This window comes from Bemisia tabaci, chromosome 7 (genome assembly GCF_918797505.1).
Source record: "Bemisia tabaci chromosome 7, PGI_BMITA_v3".
Taxonomy (NCBI): Eukaryota; Metazoa; Arthropoda; class Insecta; order Hemiptera; family Aleyrodidae; genus Bemisia; species Bemisia tabaci.
The window spans coordinates 32,060,024-32,074,842 of NC_092799.1; the positions used below are offsets into that span (position 1 = coordinate 32,060,024).

The 14,819-nt window shown below is 40.6% G+C and overlaps 2 protein-coding genes across 2 annotated transcripts in view; one reads left to right on the forward strand and one right to left on the reverse strand.

Moving 5' to 3' along the window:
* LOC109032113 (uncharacterized) overlaps positions 1–14,819 on the forward strand; it is a 141,457-nt gene that overhangs the window by 117,357 nt on the left and 9,281 nt on the right. The window contains exon 6 of the mRNA XM_072302821.1: positions 12,661–12,894. Coding sequence (XP_072158922.1) covers positions 12,661–12,894 — 234 coding nt within the window. The remainder of the gene's footprint in view (positions 1–12,660; positions 12,895–14,819) is intronic.
* Positions 1–14,819, reverse strand: part of LOC109032115 (cathepsin B-like cysteine proteinase 4) — a 36,499-nt gene that overhangs the window by 490 nt on the left and 21,190 nt on the right. The window contains exons 2-6 of the mRNA XM_019044078.2: positions 5,435–5,558; positions 4,220–4,486; positions 1,829–2,020; positions 990–1,191; positions 664–780 (exon numbers count right to left, since the gene is read on the reverse strand). Coding sequence (XP_018899623.2) covers positions 664–780; positions 990–1,191; positions 1,829–2,020; positions 4,220–4,486; positions 5,435–5,533 — 877 coding nt within the window. The 5' untranslated portion in view covers positions 5,534–5,558. The remainder of the gene's footprint in view (positions 1–663; positions 781–989; positions 1,192–1,828; positions 2,021–4,219; positions 4,487–5,434; positions 5,559–14,819) is intronic.

Here is a 14,819-nt window from a genome sequence, read left to right on the forward strand (position 1 = left end):
GTTTTTAATTTATGGCCAACCTCCGTTATAACAAAATTGAATTTCCTCATGGTGAAGTTGAGCCTGCAACATTTGGTTTTCATGCTGGCAGCATTGACAACCACATCCGAAATTCTCGACCCTCCTCCCGAGGTGGGTCAAAAAAGGATAGAAGTTTCAAGGAAAGCTAGGCAAATCTACGCCAGAAAACGGTTTGTTCCTTCACAAATCGAAATTAAAATTTTCTCCGTTGCTATTTTAGGTATTTCATGGAAAAATGTTTGGCATGAGTAAAAGCGATGAATAGGCTTTAGAATGAAATCTTAAGTACTCAATTGCTAACTGAACTCTCAATGATTTATGTCAACATGCTGAAGTGTGCTATCGGAAATAGAATTTGACCCTCGAATGATTTTTTTAAATAGAAGAGTGGCGAAACAGATATCAAATACATTCATCACGTAAAAACATCCGACATTATAAGACTATTTTGCCCAGGAAACATTCAATTTCCAAGGAGTTACCTTCTGCCGTGACTCTTTTATTTTGAGCTCTTTGAGTTTAAAGGATTATGTACATCGCTCCAGTGGATGGTCAAAAAATCTCATGAGTCATCTTGAAAAGCTTTAAATGTGCGTCTTTTAAAATATCTTTCATAAAAAAATGAATGCTTGCTGTACTTACCACTTTTGTAGTCGAAAAAATCGCTATAAAGGAAAATGTCTGAAACGGCAGGACCATATGCATAAATGTCATTTCTGATCTGATACTCAAATCTCGATAGCTGGTAGTAAGTTGTCACTGTTGGGAAACCCAAACAAAAATGTAATTAATTTTAAAGTGCAGATGTTGATGCTTCGATAATTCGCCTATTTAAAAATTATTTAGAACTTTTGCGATTGACTCTACTAATAGTCAATAGGATTCAAAATTTAGTTGCACCGAGGTGAAACATATAATGATTCGTAAACTCTGTCATTTTGGTTTTTTTTGAGCAATTAAAATCTTACTTTTTTTCATATCATCCTCGAGTCGCACAGGGTACTTTGAATTTGAGCATTTTGTGGGACAGTCGTGATCGTAAGCCATGTACTCATCGCAAGATTTCAAACCGCCACCTTTTTGTACACTTCTCTCCGTTTTGGTCGTCAACCGGGCAGTATAATCATTAGCAGTGTGCTTACACGGCGCATGTTCGTAGGGCAAGCATCCCTGAAAAATTACAAGTAGAGTTGATTTAGTGGAAAATCAATGTGATATCGGGATAGGTAACCAGACTTTAAATCACTCATTATAAAAACGAATAATTATTGCGAACGTCAAGAGCAAGCAAGCTGACTGTCATTCATACTATTCAATGACATATTTTGTACATAATTTCCGTAAAAAATAAACTGCATGTATTTATCTCAGTTTTCTCCCCTACTATTGGACTGCATGTTGCAATTTGGATCTATAAATTCTGGCTCATCTGAAAAAACACTTATGTACATAGGGAAACGAATGATACATACGTTGTTTTTAAACTGGGCCGGAATTTATAGGTCCAAATTGCAAAATGCAGTCCAATTGATGTATTTACATCAAAAGTGACTATCTAGATTGAAGCATGGGTCCTGGCATGTATTCATGTGTATCTTACTGGTTAAAGAATTCATATCACAATGGAGATGGTTCCTTTGAATTTAAATACACTTATTTTTCAATTTTAGAGGGCAATTTTAAAATCAGACATGATTGATTATACCAGAGAAAACAAAGGAAAACCAACCCCTCTAACACCAAAATAGAGATTAGCTCTCACGTGATTTGAAAAATAATCGGTTCAATTCATGATACATGAGCTTACTTTATTTGAATGATATTTTCCGCCGGATGGTACACCGACTTGAACAACCTTCTTCCAGGTGGGGTAAATATACTGATGTCTGGTGCATGAGGAATAGCATCCGGTGAGATATTCCGATGAAAGGTGGTCTCTGAATGTTGCATTTGTGTAGATGCAATATCTATCGGAAGCCACTGAGGAGACCATCACGTGCTTTAACGATAAAAACATAACGAAAAATGAATTGAAATTGGTAACAAAGTATTTGAATTTTTTTTTATTTTTACTTTTTTTTTATTCCACTTTTTCTCCTTTCGATTGATTACTCCTGCAATAATTAAAATGGATCTTTTGATTCTAGATCGAGTGGACCGCGTTAAGTAGAAAGGAATTAAGCCACGTCAGCTATTGCTAAATTTGACTGGGCAGTTTACATGAAAAGGGTTGTGCGTATTTTTGTGCAAATATCAGTGAGTTTTCTGCATAGTAAGAAGTAAATTCATCAAAAGTTTCAAAAGAATCCGCAAAAATTTTCTCTTGTAAAAAATTAAATTGCTCCGTTAAATTTGGCAATAGTTGATGTGGCTGTGGTTCCTATCTTCTTAACGCGGACCAAGTTTTAACTTATGTAATATGCTTAGATCATGTTCTGTATGACTTTTTAAAACAACTTAATATCATCTCGGATCACTGCCAGCCTACTTTCCTTTGAATATGATGGCTAGCAACGACTATGTATCGGATATTTTACGTGGGAGGACTCACTGCCTCTCTGAAATCTGAGTTCAGAGACAATGAGAAACGTTCCGTAAGCCTCTTGGCGCTTGGTTGCAGCATTTTTTTTCGAGGCTTCAACATTTTTTTATGAACAATTAGTATGAGGCAGCAACCTATAACAGCCATCATTCGTTGACTGTTGTCCTACCTAGATGAGGGATTAGTTCTGGGTGACGTAATATGCCTGATAATTTCACCGAACTTCGGTTTGTTTGTAGACAAAAATGCTTAACACTTTGTTTAACATCTACCCAGGAGGTAGGTCAACAATTAAATGTTAGGGTCCCGAAAATTAGAACTTTGACCATTGCCAAGATATCAATAGCCCCCTCCATACGCTCAAACTGGGGCATTGGTCTGGGACTATCGATGCGGGTATTAACTTTTGAATCTCAAAGATCTGCGGGCTGATGACTTTTGATCAACGAGTCCGAATTAACTCTCTCCGAAAAGTAAGGCTTTCCCAAATCTTTTTTTTAACCTCAAGAGTCAACAACATACTCGACGACATCGATACTCCCAGACTGACGCTCCACTTTGAGCGTCTGGAAGTGGCCAATGCAAGTCCCTTCTTGCGTCTGGGTCTGTCTCTGGGTCTCAGGTGAATGAAACAACCGGTGATACGAGTCTGTTCAATAAGAAACCGGATTTTGGTGATAACTAGCCCACTGCACGTTCGAATTAGGTTTTCTTGGACTTGCCTGATAGCTGAAAAAATATTTAAGAACGCTACGTTCACAAATTTAAAAAATCTTGATTACCTTTGTGGTTGCTTGGCTTGAAGTCAGGCAACTTCTTGCGATTCTCATGTTTGACCGAACTTTTCGCTCTTTTTTCGGTCTTGCACTACCTTTTTCAACCCACACGGATAATTGGAGTTTCGTCTCCATATTGCAGCCATACACCCAAGTTTTGTCACCGGAAATTATCCTTCATCGTTCAAGAAGCTCAAGGGAAATTGAAACTGGGTTGGATTTTTTTCAACGGACAACAATCACGGGACAAGTTTAGCTGAAACTCGATGCCTGTCTAAATATTCTATCAAAATTGTATGCACAGAGCCTTCAGAAGTATCACATGGCTCAGGAAGCTCGAAACGACCATTTTTGAGCACTTCTGCCCGCAATTCTTCCACGTGGCAAATTTCAGTTGCTGTTGATGGTCGATTCCTGTGCTCCTCATCTTCGACGGACTCCTGACCAGGTTTGAACCGTTTCAACCACTCAAAACGACGAGAACAACTCAAACAATGATCTTGGTAAACTTTACCTAGCATACCGAAAGTTTCGGCACACGGCATGCCGAGTTTAAAACAAAATGTAATGTTAAATCCTCGTTTTATCAGTGATCGCATGATGGAAATCGCAGGATGCACCTGACTTACTCGTATTCAAGGTAACACAGAATGAACACTGATCAAAATAAAGAAAATCTGTGAGCGTAGCGTTCTTTAGTACACTTTCGGCTATCAGGAAAATCCAAGAAAACCTAATTCGAACGTACGGTGGGCTCGTTATTACCAAAATCCGGTTTCTTATTGAACAGACCTCGGTACTTCCCCAATCTCGGTACTCTATTACGATCCAGTGAGTCGGAGACGCAAATACTCCCGCATAAAACTCCTTGAAAACTCACGACTTCATTATAGCAGGGCCCTTCATCCTCGATGTCCTCGATGAGGTGAGCGCATTCTTTGAAGTGATCCCTTGAGTCGAAGGACTGCGGCACTCTCTCCGGCCACTTGGGGTCCCCTGTCTTTCGCGCAACATGCGTTGTTCCTGGACCGAAGTGCTTCGCGATCTTCGTCCGCAGGATGTTCTCTGAGATCTCCACGTCCGGGTGAATCCTCCTCAGTTCGCTCATGCCCCTCTTGATCAGTGACTCGACGCTTTCCAACTCGAACTAAAGGCAGAACACACAAAAACCCTTTAGAGTCCCTTTATAGAGGGAGTTGAGAGAACGCGGCTTATGGATGTCACAAACGGGAATAAAAATTACACAAATCGGACGTTTTTTGTAATATTTGATCAACCCATTCCCGAATTCCTATCTCCATTCCCCTCTCAATCGATTTGCTCCTTGCCGTAGCCCCAATTCCCCGGTCCATTTCCAGTTTATAATCTTTGCAATTGATGTAAATGTAATTTTCATTCCCGTTGGTGACACTGTGAAGGCCTAAAATACCGCGGGAACCAATCAGAAATAGATTCGCATTGTCTTTACTTTCAGTATAAAGGGACTCTAAAACCCTTCAGCCCGAGATAAAAATAAATTTATATGATGCCGTACTGAGGTGGAAATACCCTAGAGCACGCAGTTTTCACACCAATAATTTTCTTCTTCTTCTTTGTTCTCTTCTCCTCCTTCCTCCTCTTCTTCTTCTTCCTCTTCCTCGTTTCTTCTTCTTTTGTTTCTTCCTCTACTTTTCCTTCTTCTTCCCGTTTAAGATACACGCATCAGCGTACGGAATATACGAGTACGTATCCTGAAAGAACAAGCTACTTCAAAAAGACGTCTGCTCAAAATTTCAATCCAAAATGTTTAAAATGAATTATTTCTAAAGAAAGCAACACCCACTGCCGGGTAACTTTCACAACGTTTTCCTCGAATTTCCAATTTTTTTCTGTTCTCCAACTTTGAAATGTTATTGAATAGTTAATTTTGACTCATTTTTGGTATAATTTTTTCCAGTCGACGTCGAGTTTACCCCTTTATATTATGGTCGCTATCCCAATTTTAATTTTTGCACAATAGAAACCATTTTACCTATATTGACTAAAAATTTCAACGGCTATACTGCAAAAATTTGATTAATACGATCCCATCAATAATAAATTGTGCATAGCTCACCGACCAAGTTGGATGCGTGTTTAGAAGATCCGAAATATGACTCATTTCAATGCTAACTAGTGTCATCAGAAATAAAAATACCAGCTTCAGCCACATCATTTTTCAATTAATTGTCCGCGTAACGCTGAAAAAGACACAGTAGTCCTCATTACACGATATAATTATACCCCGGTAAAAATTGGCGATAGGAGCTGCGTTTCAAAATACCATAAGAATTCTTATAGCCGACTGAAGAAGGCGATAGAAAATCATATAGCTGGCTGTAGGAAGTGGAAAAAATCATACGGCCGGGCTACACGAAGCGATAAAAAATCATACAGCCGGGCTATAGTTCCTATCGCCTGGCTTTTGCTTTTCGCCATCGGCTATAAAAGGTTATAAGAAATTGTGTAGAAATTCGTATGCTTTGTAAATCCTTAAGTTTGTACGGAATCACCTTAATATTTACAAAACGCACATTATATTTTCCTTTACTACATTTTTCCTCATCAATTACAATGAGAATAATCCATACAGAGAGTGCAAACATTTCAAAGTCATGAGTTGAAAAACGTTGACTCCACGAGATTAAATATTAGAGCCTAACACAAAGCGGAGCGGCGGCGCACTGGCGCCTACAAACCTAACAGGGATACTTCACGCATTGCGCAATGCGTGAAGTATCCCTGTTAGGTTTGTAGGCGCCAATGCGCGTTTCGCGCTGGCCGCCCGCCGGCCGCGCCGCAGCGTATACCACGGCGCTTGAAGCAACTATTTCACACCAGAGGTATTGCACAGTATCATACGAAATTGAAGGCCCTCCAACATATTAGGAATGGCAGGCATCATTCAAACGTACGGAGCTTTCCTCGCAAAATTAATCAAGATACTACGGCCCAAAAAGAGAGCGGTATAGTCCAAAAACTCACTAAGTCCTAGCATCCGTAATTAGTGACGTTTAGCATGCACTTTATTGCCAGAATGTTGCTTAGTCGCCATCGGCTATAAAAGGCTATAAGAAATTGTGTTGCCGGCTATAGAAGCTATTGGAAATCTTACAGCCGGCTGTAGGTCTATGGTATTTTGGAACACAGATTCTACTGCCAATTTTTACCAGGGTAAGACATGAATATATGTTGAATATTATTCGTGGAGCTCCTATTATTCACGGACACTTTTTAGCCGTAACCATCGGAAAAAATTCAGAGTAACCATGATTTTCTCAGACATTTAAGGGTCGTCGTTGCGAGGAAGGGCATTTTTAGAAAAAAAATTAAAAAGAAAAAGTCGGTTTTGACTCATAGAATACGCTCCTGCGGTCAAGTAGTGTAACCCTGAGGCACCCTGTATATATGTACTTAAATATTCTGATGATGTACTTAAGTATGTACTGCGTAGTGATAAAGAGAGTTCCACGATTCAGTGATGAATTGATTTCCCTTCCATTGATGCCATTCACTACATTTAATCAGTTGGTTACGACTACCTATAACTGAGGTGGCGCCTCTCAATTTGCTAATGGAAAAATTACATTGACTCGAAAACTTTTCCCCCTGAACTGTACAATAACCCTTTCGCATATTACGCTTGCACGCCTCAACCTAGGGTTGTTAATAATAAGCTTCAACAGAAAACTGCGCACTGAGTTTCACTACCACCAACCAAATATTTACGAAGCCAGTCAAAGCTCGGAGTGATTTCAAAACTCTAAGTCTGGTCTTATTAAAAATTAAATCATCATGGAATTCCGAAGTATACGCATAACAAAATGCCAATCAAACGAGGAAAAAAATAGCATTGTTGTCCTCGCCGATTTATTTCCGAGTATAGGTTTTTTATCGCGCCCTGTGCGACAGCGTCGTCGAACAGTGCAATATATGTACAAACGTTTTTTGTAAAAATGTGTGCAAATGATACTCGCAAAAATTGTTGTAGTAGCTCTGAGCATGAAAAATGTGCGCATACGTTCGCAGCTCCGTAAGTTGTGGTTACAGGGGAATGCGCAGCTGCACAACCCAGGTTTTTTTTTTTTTTTTTTTTTTTTTGGAGGAGTTGAAACTTAGAACATTCAAAGCACTATCAAATGTGTTAACAGTTTTCAGCACGATTGCTCTGCGTTTATGAGACATAGTGTTTGTACAAAATGAAGATTGATGACATTTCTCGCGTGCGTTGAAAAATAACTTATCCGTCAAATTAAAATTTAGTGACAAAAATGTTGAATCGATTTCCCTTTTGGTATGTCAATTTTTGAGGAAATAATTTCATTTGGAATGCTTTTTCCGATTCATGACATATTTGCTGGTTCAAAGTCATGAAAATGTTTATTTATTTTATATTAGCAACAGGCTCGCACTGGCCATAAGGCCAATCTGCCATTGGCAGATACGTCCCTTGACGCACCGAAAACGTGCCCCTCTGACGGATAGAATAAGAAGGAAAACAAGCAGTGAACTCCAACACAATGTGTTGATAAGGCGCGTCATTAACTCGCACATATCAACCCCTTTAGTTTTCATTTACAGAGATTTCAAAATAGGCAAACAGCATAAAAAGAGAATTCACGATCCAACACTGCGAGGTCAAAGACGCACCTTGACGAGACCGTGTATTGTGAAAGTAGAAAGCTATTCGATCGAATTTAAGTTTTTTGATCTGCCTCAAGCAAAATCTTATCAGATTCTTGAAGAAAAGTGCTACGGAATAATTTAAGCGAAGAAAGGAAAAATTCTGTCGAACTCCTAGAAGATAAAGTCGATTTAAAGGTATTTTGGGGCTAAAATACCCAAATCACCGGTAGTAAAAATCCCGTTATATTATTGAAAAGAAATTGACTCGATATAAATGCAATTGCATTAAATACGTCTTGATTTTGTTATTTTAAACGTCTTTCCATGCAAAGAAGTTCAACCATGTCGTTGCTTTATTCATTCATGAATTGAAAGTAAGCAATCTACATCCCGAAAATCTACTGATTTGCCGTAAAAAATTGCAGAAACTTGATATACCAGGTCGATGCACCCACTCGTTGAATTTACCAACCAATTTTGTGAGTGCAAATGTGTAAGAATCAATATGCTATAGTCATTTTGGGTGCATTTATTTTTCATGAAACAATAATAATTTCAATCCCGAAAAACCATCAATTTTCCGTATAAAATCGAAAAAAATCAAAATATGTCAACTCCCCGACGTGAAAATTAGATTCTACGTATGTAAAATGTAAATACTTATGTATCGATATGCTGAACAGAACTATGTGTGGACAGTCAGAAGCCCGCGGCAACATTAATTCAACAGAAAAACTGTAAAAATTAGATAGGATTTTAGCCGCTTTGCCCGCCTCTCCTCGCTACTTACAACAAACCGTTCTTATACTCATCTCAAAATTTTTCTCAGAGCTTTGGGTTATTATCAGCTTCCATTTAAACTCCGGTTCGATGGCCGAATCGGCTGCCAAAAAAGCAAGCCACTGTTGAGGGGTTCTATGAGAAATTCGTGATATTATCGGCTCTCAGGAAATCACCCCATGGCTAAAATTGGTGGTATAAATGTTTAAGTGCTTAAAATAATCGTATTCAAGAAACTAAGGAATTAAACTATGGAGTCAATTTCTTTTTAATAATATAACGAATTTACTACCGGTGATTTAGCTATTATAGCCCCAGAATACTTTTAAAGCGCCTTTGCGTTCCAGAATCTCGACGGAATTTTTTTTTTTTTTTTTTTTTTTGCTTAAACGATTCAAGAAACATTGTAGTTAAAAATATAAAGATTTTTCGATTTGGACGTATGAAAAATGTTTAACTCGTTCAGGCACACCGTGTATTGTATGGAGTACTGCTGTTATTCGACCGTTGTCTTCAGGTCAAAATTCTTACAAAGAAGCCCCTTGCAAGAGGCAAATTTTTTGTAATTTCTCCCAGTTTTTTCAGCGTTAGGTATATAAATGAATTGTTTGTCAAATTTTGAGGTCAATTATATTTAATTGTAATTTATACTTTCTTTTTTTCCCCTTCATTTTATTTTTCGTATCGAGGAGTCGAGGTTTTGTTGATTTCTTCGGATTTCGATTACTGTAACTTCTCTTCTATTCGGCCGATTTTTATGAATGAGGTCTCTTTTTATTTGTGTTTTAACGGAGAGTAAGGAAAAAATTGCTAAATACATGCGAAACAATTTTTTTTGAAAATTGGATGAATCCTAGCGTGACGGTGAAATGGTTAATGAAGCGTGAGTAATTGGGGTACGGGTATCGGCCGCGTTGGGACCCAAGGCCCATTGTTCTTCGTGACGCCGACGCAGTGATCAGGAGCGTGGGGACGAGAGGGCTTAGTGGACTCCTGTATGAGCCACGTTTAGCAAATGGTCTAATGAGTCTCGAGGCTCATCACAGATTGCACTTACCACTATCCTGGTGGCCCCGGCTATCAGAGCAAGGAGTACCAACTTTTGAAAAGGATAACAGTGTTGTGGAGATATGTCAAAGCAACGTTGTGAACAAAACGGAGTGAGTGAAATTCTCATTCAAGGAGTGCCGAACTGGTCAGCCATCCTCGAATCAGTTCGCTTGCTTCCGCTTATATATGCATATTTTAAATCAGCGCGCCCCATTCTAAGGTTTTTTTAAAAAAAACCAAGAAACGTAGACTCTTGGTATTCATTACACATAAACTAGCGAGCCCCAGAATGAGAAACAAATTTTAATCATTATTATTGACGGATTAGTAAACTTTTTACACGCTTTGGAAAATCTCAGAAGTTCGCGGTAGTCACTTTTCGGTAAGGAACTAGGGGACTCGGTTATTGTATCGAGGGGGGGGTCGAAACAATCGCAAAGGCGGTATACTACGTATACGCGCCAAAAGTTACGAACGAGAAAATATGCAGAAAATTTCGTAAACGAACGGGAGGAGAGAGAGAGAGCAAGGAGTAATGAAAGGTGCTCGTACGCATGATTGTGGTGAACGCAGGTCCGGGAACTTTTTTCTGAAGTCGAAACACTTTTTATGAAATTTTCACCTTTTTGTTGACATACAGGCGCTTTATAATTCCTCTCTTTCATCCGCCGCTACGTGTAACTCCCTTAGAACCTATGTTCGGTTCGATTTTTCGACGTGCGCTTTTCATACAGCGCTTAAGAGACCCTTAAACATATTTCTTACTTTTCAAAATGCCCATTGATTTGGACATAAACCATAGCATATTTTGAGCAAACTTAACATTAACTTATCTACATACATACACGAAGTCGCTTTCATAGCGCCGCCTCGCGCTCTGCGACGCCCAGTCGCCATTGCCCCCTATCCTCCCAGAGATCATCAGGCAATTGGCACCTTCTGATCTCCTCCTCCACCCCTTGTCGCCAACCTTTCACAGGACGTCCACGCCGTCGCCTTCCGGGAGGAACCCAATCGAAGACCTGCTTGGGCAACCGGTCGTCTGCCATCCTTCGCACATGTCCATACCAGACCAACTGCTTGGACCTGATATCGTGCACGATGTCCTTCTCCACACCCATGATCTCGCGTACTTTTACATTGCGGATACGCTCTCTTCTTGAGATGCCAGCAGACCTCCGCCAAAAGTCCATCTCAGTTGCCCTAAGCTATGTCTTCAGTTCTTTTCTTGAGTTGCCAGACCTCACTCCCGCAAGTTACGATACTCTTCACGATGACGTCGTAAATTTTCCTTTTGGTCTCCTTGGAGATACTCTGGTCCCAGAGAACCCCATTTAGCATCGCGATAGCTTTCCTGCCTTGCACATTCCGATCTTTAATAGCCCGATCCAAATTTCCATTAACTTATCTAAATTTTTAAAAATAAGAGACATCTAAACGTGACACCACTATTTGCTTAAGATGGATGTCCATTTTCCATATGAAAACTTTAAGGCGCGTTAGCGTGAGTTGTGACGCGTGAACTTGCAATGCTCTGCTCCATGCTGCTAGTGCTATAGTGAGATTTGGAAGAAAAGTCAAAAAAACGAGGCCCGAACACGTCTCCCTTATCTTTGGCTGTGTTGCTCACGTAGTCCTTGAAGCACCATTATGAATAAGACAAACGAAAACCAACACAACATGGAAATAGAGCAAGTGAAAGGATGCGCGTTGACGACGGCGCAGAGATACGACTATTCGTACTTGATGGACGCCCGTGCTGCATCTCCAAAATTGAAGGCGCGTTGACGCGAGGCGTGAACTCTCAATGCTCCGCTATATTAAACTGAGAGCTCATGGAAATGTACTTAACCGGAATAATATAAATTTGCCACCCACCTCATTCGAAGCGAATTTCGGTCTGTAAAAAGAAAGGGGAGGTCTGGCAGGGCCAACCGGTTGCACCAAAAACATGTACACTTGATATTGGGCTCATTTCGAGCTGAAAACCTTCCTGATTAAGGATCAGTCAGTCTGGTAGCCCAAACCGGTTGCTTAAGGGCCGCCAGACCGGCTCAAATTTGGAAAAAATATTGCCCAAATTCCAACCGGCAACATAAAGTACATCGAAAGGATAAGAAATGGATAAAAACAAACAAGTAAAGTAAGTTTGTGCGGATTCCCTTGAATTTTTTAAGGAATTATCTTCGTACTATGCAGAAGATTCACTATCAGCAAAAAAATCCGCACCGCCGTTTTTATGTAAAAAATTCAAATTGTTCAATCAAATTTGGCAATAGCTTGTGTGGTTTGGTTTCTTTCTACTTAACGCGGTCCACTTGTTTAACTGCAAAGGAGTCCTTTAAGGACGTGAATCACAATAAACACAACGAACACACCAAAGTCACCAAACACAACAAACACATCAAACACAACAAACACAAGAAACACACCAAACACAACAAACACACCAAACACAACAAACACACCAAACACAACAAACACACCAAACACAACAAACACACCAAACACAACAAACACACCAAACACAACAAACACACCAAACACGATAAACACATCAAACACAACAAACACACCAAACACAACAATCACACCAAACACAACAAACACACCAAACACACCAAACACAACAAACACAACAAACACACCAAACACAACAAACACACCAAACACAATAAACACACCAAACACAACAAACACACCAAACACAACAATCACATCAAACACAACAATTTGGGGTGGTCTTAAGGGGCGCGAATCGGTCTTCGAGGTGGTTTTAGGGTCTCTGAGAGAGAATCGGTTTCTTTTCATCAAATCCAACTAAAAAATGTTGTTTTTTGATTTCAGGTGGAGGAGGAGGAGGACTCGTTCGAGGAGGGAGGGGGCCACTTCCTCCGAGTGCCGGGCTCCTCGCGACGCTTGAGTTCCATCACCTGCTCCAGTTCGGACGCCTCCTACTTGTACCTGGAGCGGCGGACCTCCGCCCTCGAGATGGGCTTCCCGCCCAGGCCCTCCATCTGCAAGACCGACAAGGCCCTATCCGAGGCACCGTGGGATTTCTACTATCCGATTGATATCCAAGTATATCCCCTCTTATTCAATTTTCTCATAGGATCAAATGGGGATAAATAATAAAGGATCAATAGGTCAAATGGGGCACTGAAAAAGTCACAGGCTATATAGACATACCGTTCGTTCCGGGTGCTGGAGCCGTAACTTCGATTGCTCCGGGTGCCACTCCTGGAACTTTCGGCCTTTGAGCCCGGAACGTGGACGGCACGTCTATATAGCCCCTAAGTACGGCTTCCACGGCCGGAATTTTTTTCAGAGGGAGATTTAAGGAAACCTTATACACAGCATTATAAAAGTGAAAATTTGTGCGGCCCTCGAGTGAAATCAAACGGTGTAATTCAGTTGAACGAGTCATACAAGTCGGCAAATTCAAATTGAATGATCCAATGGGCCAGCGTATTCAAGCGCATTGGGTCAAAGATCCGGATCGTTCGACTTGAACGATCCAACGAGCCAACACATTCAAGCTCATTCGGGATCATTGATGCTCAATGAAGAATGATTCAAACTCATTCAGGATCATTGAAAATCTATCGATCCTGAATGAGCTTGAATGATCCATTTTTTCTCGGGTTCCAAGTCCAGACTCTTGAAAAGGACGAGAAAAAATGATCTTGATTCAATCGGGTTTTTCCTGAATCGAGAGTTGGAAAAAATACTCTTAATTCAATCAAAATTCAGATTGAATCAAGAGTATTTTTTCTTGTCAAATTTTTATTTAGAGCCAAGACTCTGAATCCAAGAGACTTTTTGTTCCCAATGATATCTCCGACTACAACTCGTACCTGAGTACAAACCGAATGCCTTTGTGCTAAAATGAGCCTTAAAAGGCTGATTTGTTTACATTCAGCGAGCGAACACATTGAATATTCAAGATTGCTCGAGTCCAGAACATCTCGCAGGATTCGTCACGCCGGCGAGCAGAACCGAGCGAGTTACATTGCGCACTGATTAAACTACTTGTTGCTAGCGCTCGTGCGAACGTGGAACACTCCTTGAAGTAGTGATCCCTGAATAATTAAACAAACCTTTCTCGCCCGCGCCGCGCCGGGAGAGGCAACGCCAGTTTCACTCATCCGTTCGGCCTCTCCGAAGATGAAACTCACTCCTTTCGCGTTCCGACTGGAGCCAGTCGCGAAGCTCAACAAGCTCGCGCTCAATTTGAGCGGTTCTGGTAAAGTTCGCCCGGACCGAGACGCGTCGGGCACCGCACAGTAAAGCAAGTCACTGAGAAAAGTTGGATATTAGGTAGATTTGGACGCATTTCTGCCAAACGAAAATGTGTGCATTAAGACACGAGCCCTGTGACCCTGAGAATATATGCATTATAGGGCTCATGTCATAATGCACATGGTTCCTTTGGCAGAAATACGTCAATTTAAAAGTCTTATTTTTCGTTAATAGGAAACGTAGAGGTTTAAAAGTAGCTCCATTGATTTTCTTATAAAATCATCTGTTGAAAGCATCTTTTAAAATTTAGAATGGGTGTGTTGCAAACTTCAAACTGTGATTCTTAAGGCAACTGAGATGGATTTCTGGCGAAGATCAGCCGGAATCTCGAGGAGAGATCACGTAAGGAACGAAAGAGTCCGTGAGATCATGAACGCCGAGCAGAACATCGTGCATGAAATTATGACCAAACAGCTTGTCTGGTATGGTCATGTTCAACGAATGGCGGATGATAGGTTGCCTAAGAAGGTGCTAGATTGGGTTCCTCCTGGGAGAAGACGTAGGGGACGCCCAGCAAAATCGTGGATTGGTGGCATTCAAGATGAAATCACAAGATGCCATCTACCAGATGACCTCTGGATCAATAGGCAAGGATGGTGATTAGGTGTCGCAGAGCGCCCGAGCGCGCTGTAAAGCGACTCTAAAAGAAAATGACTCAAAAAGCACGATGATCCCATTGCAAAAGTCTTAAATACACTCCGAAA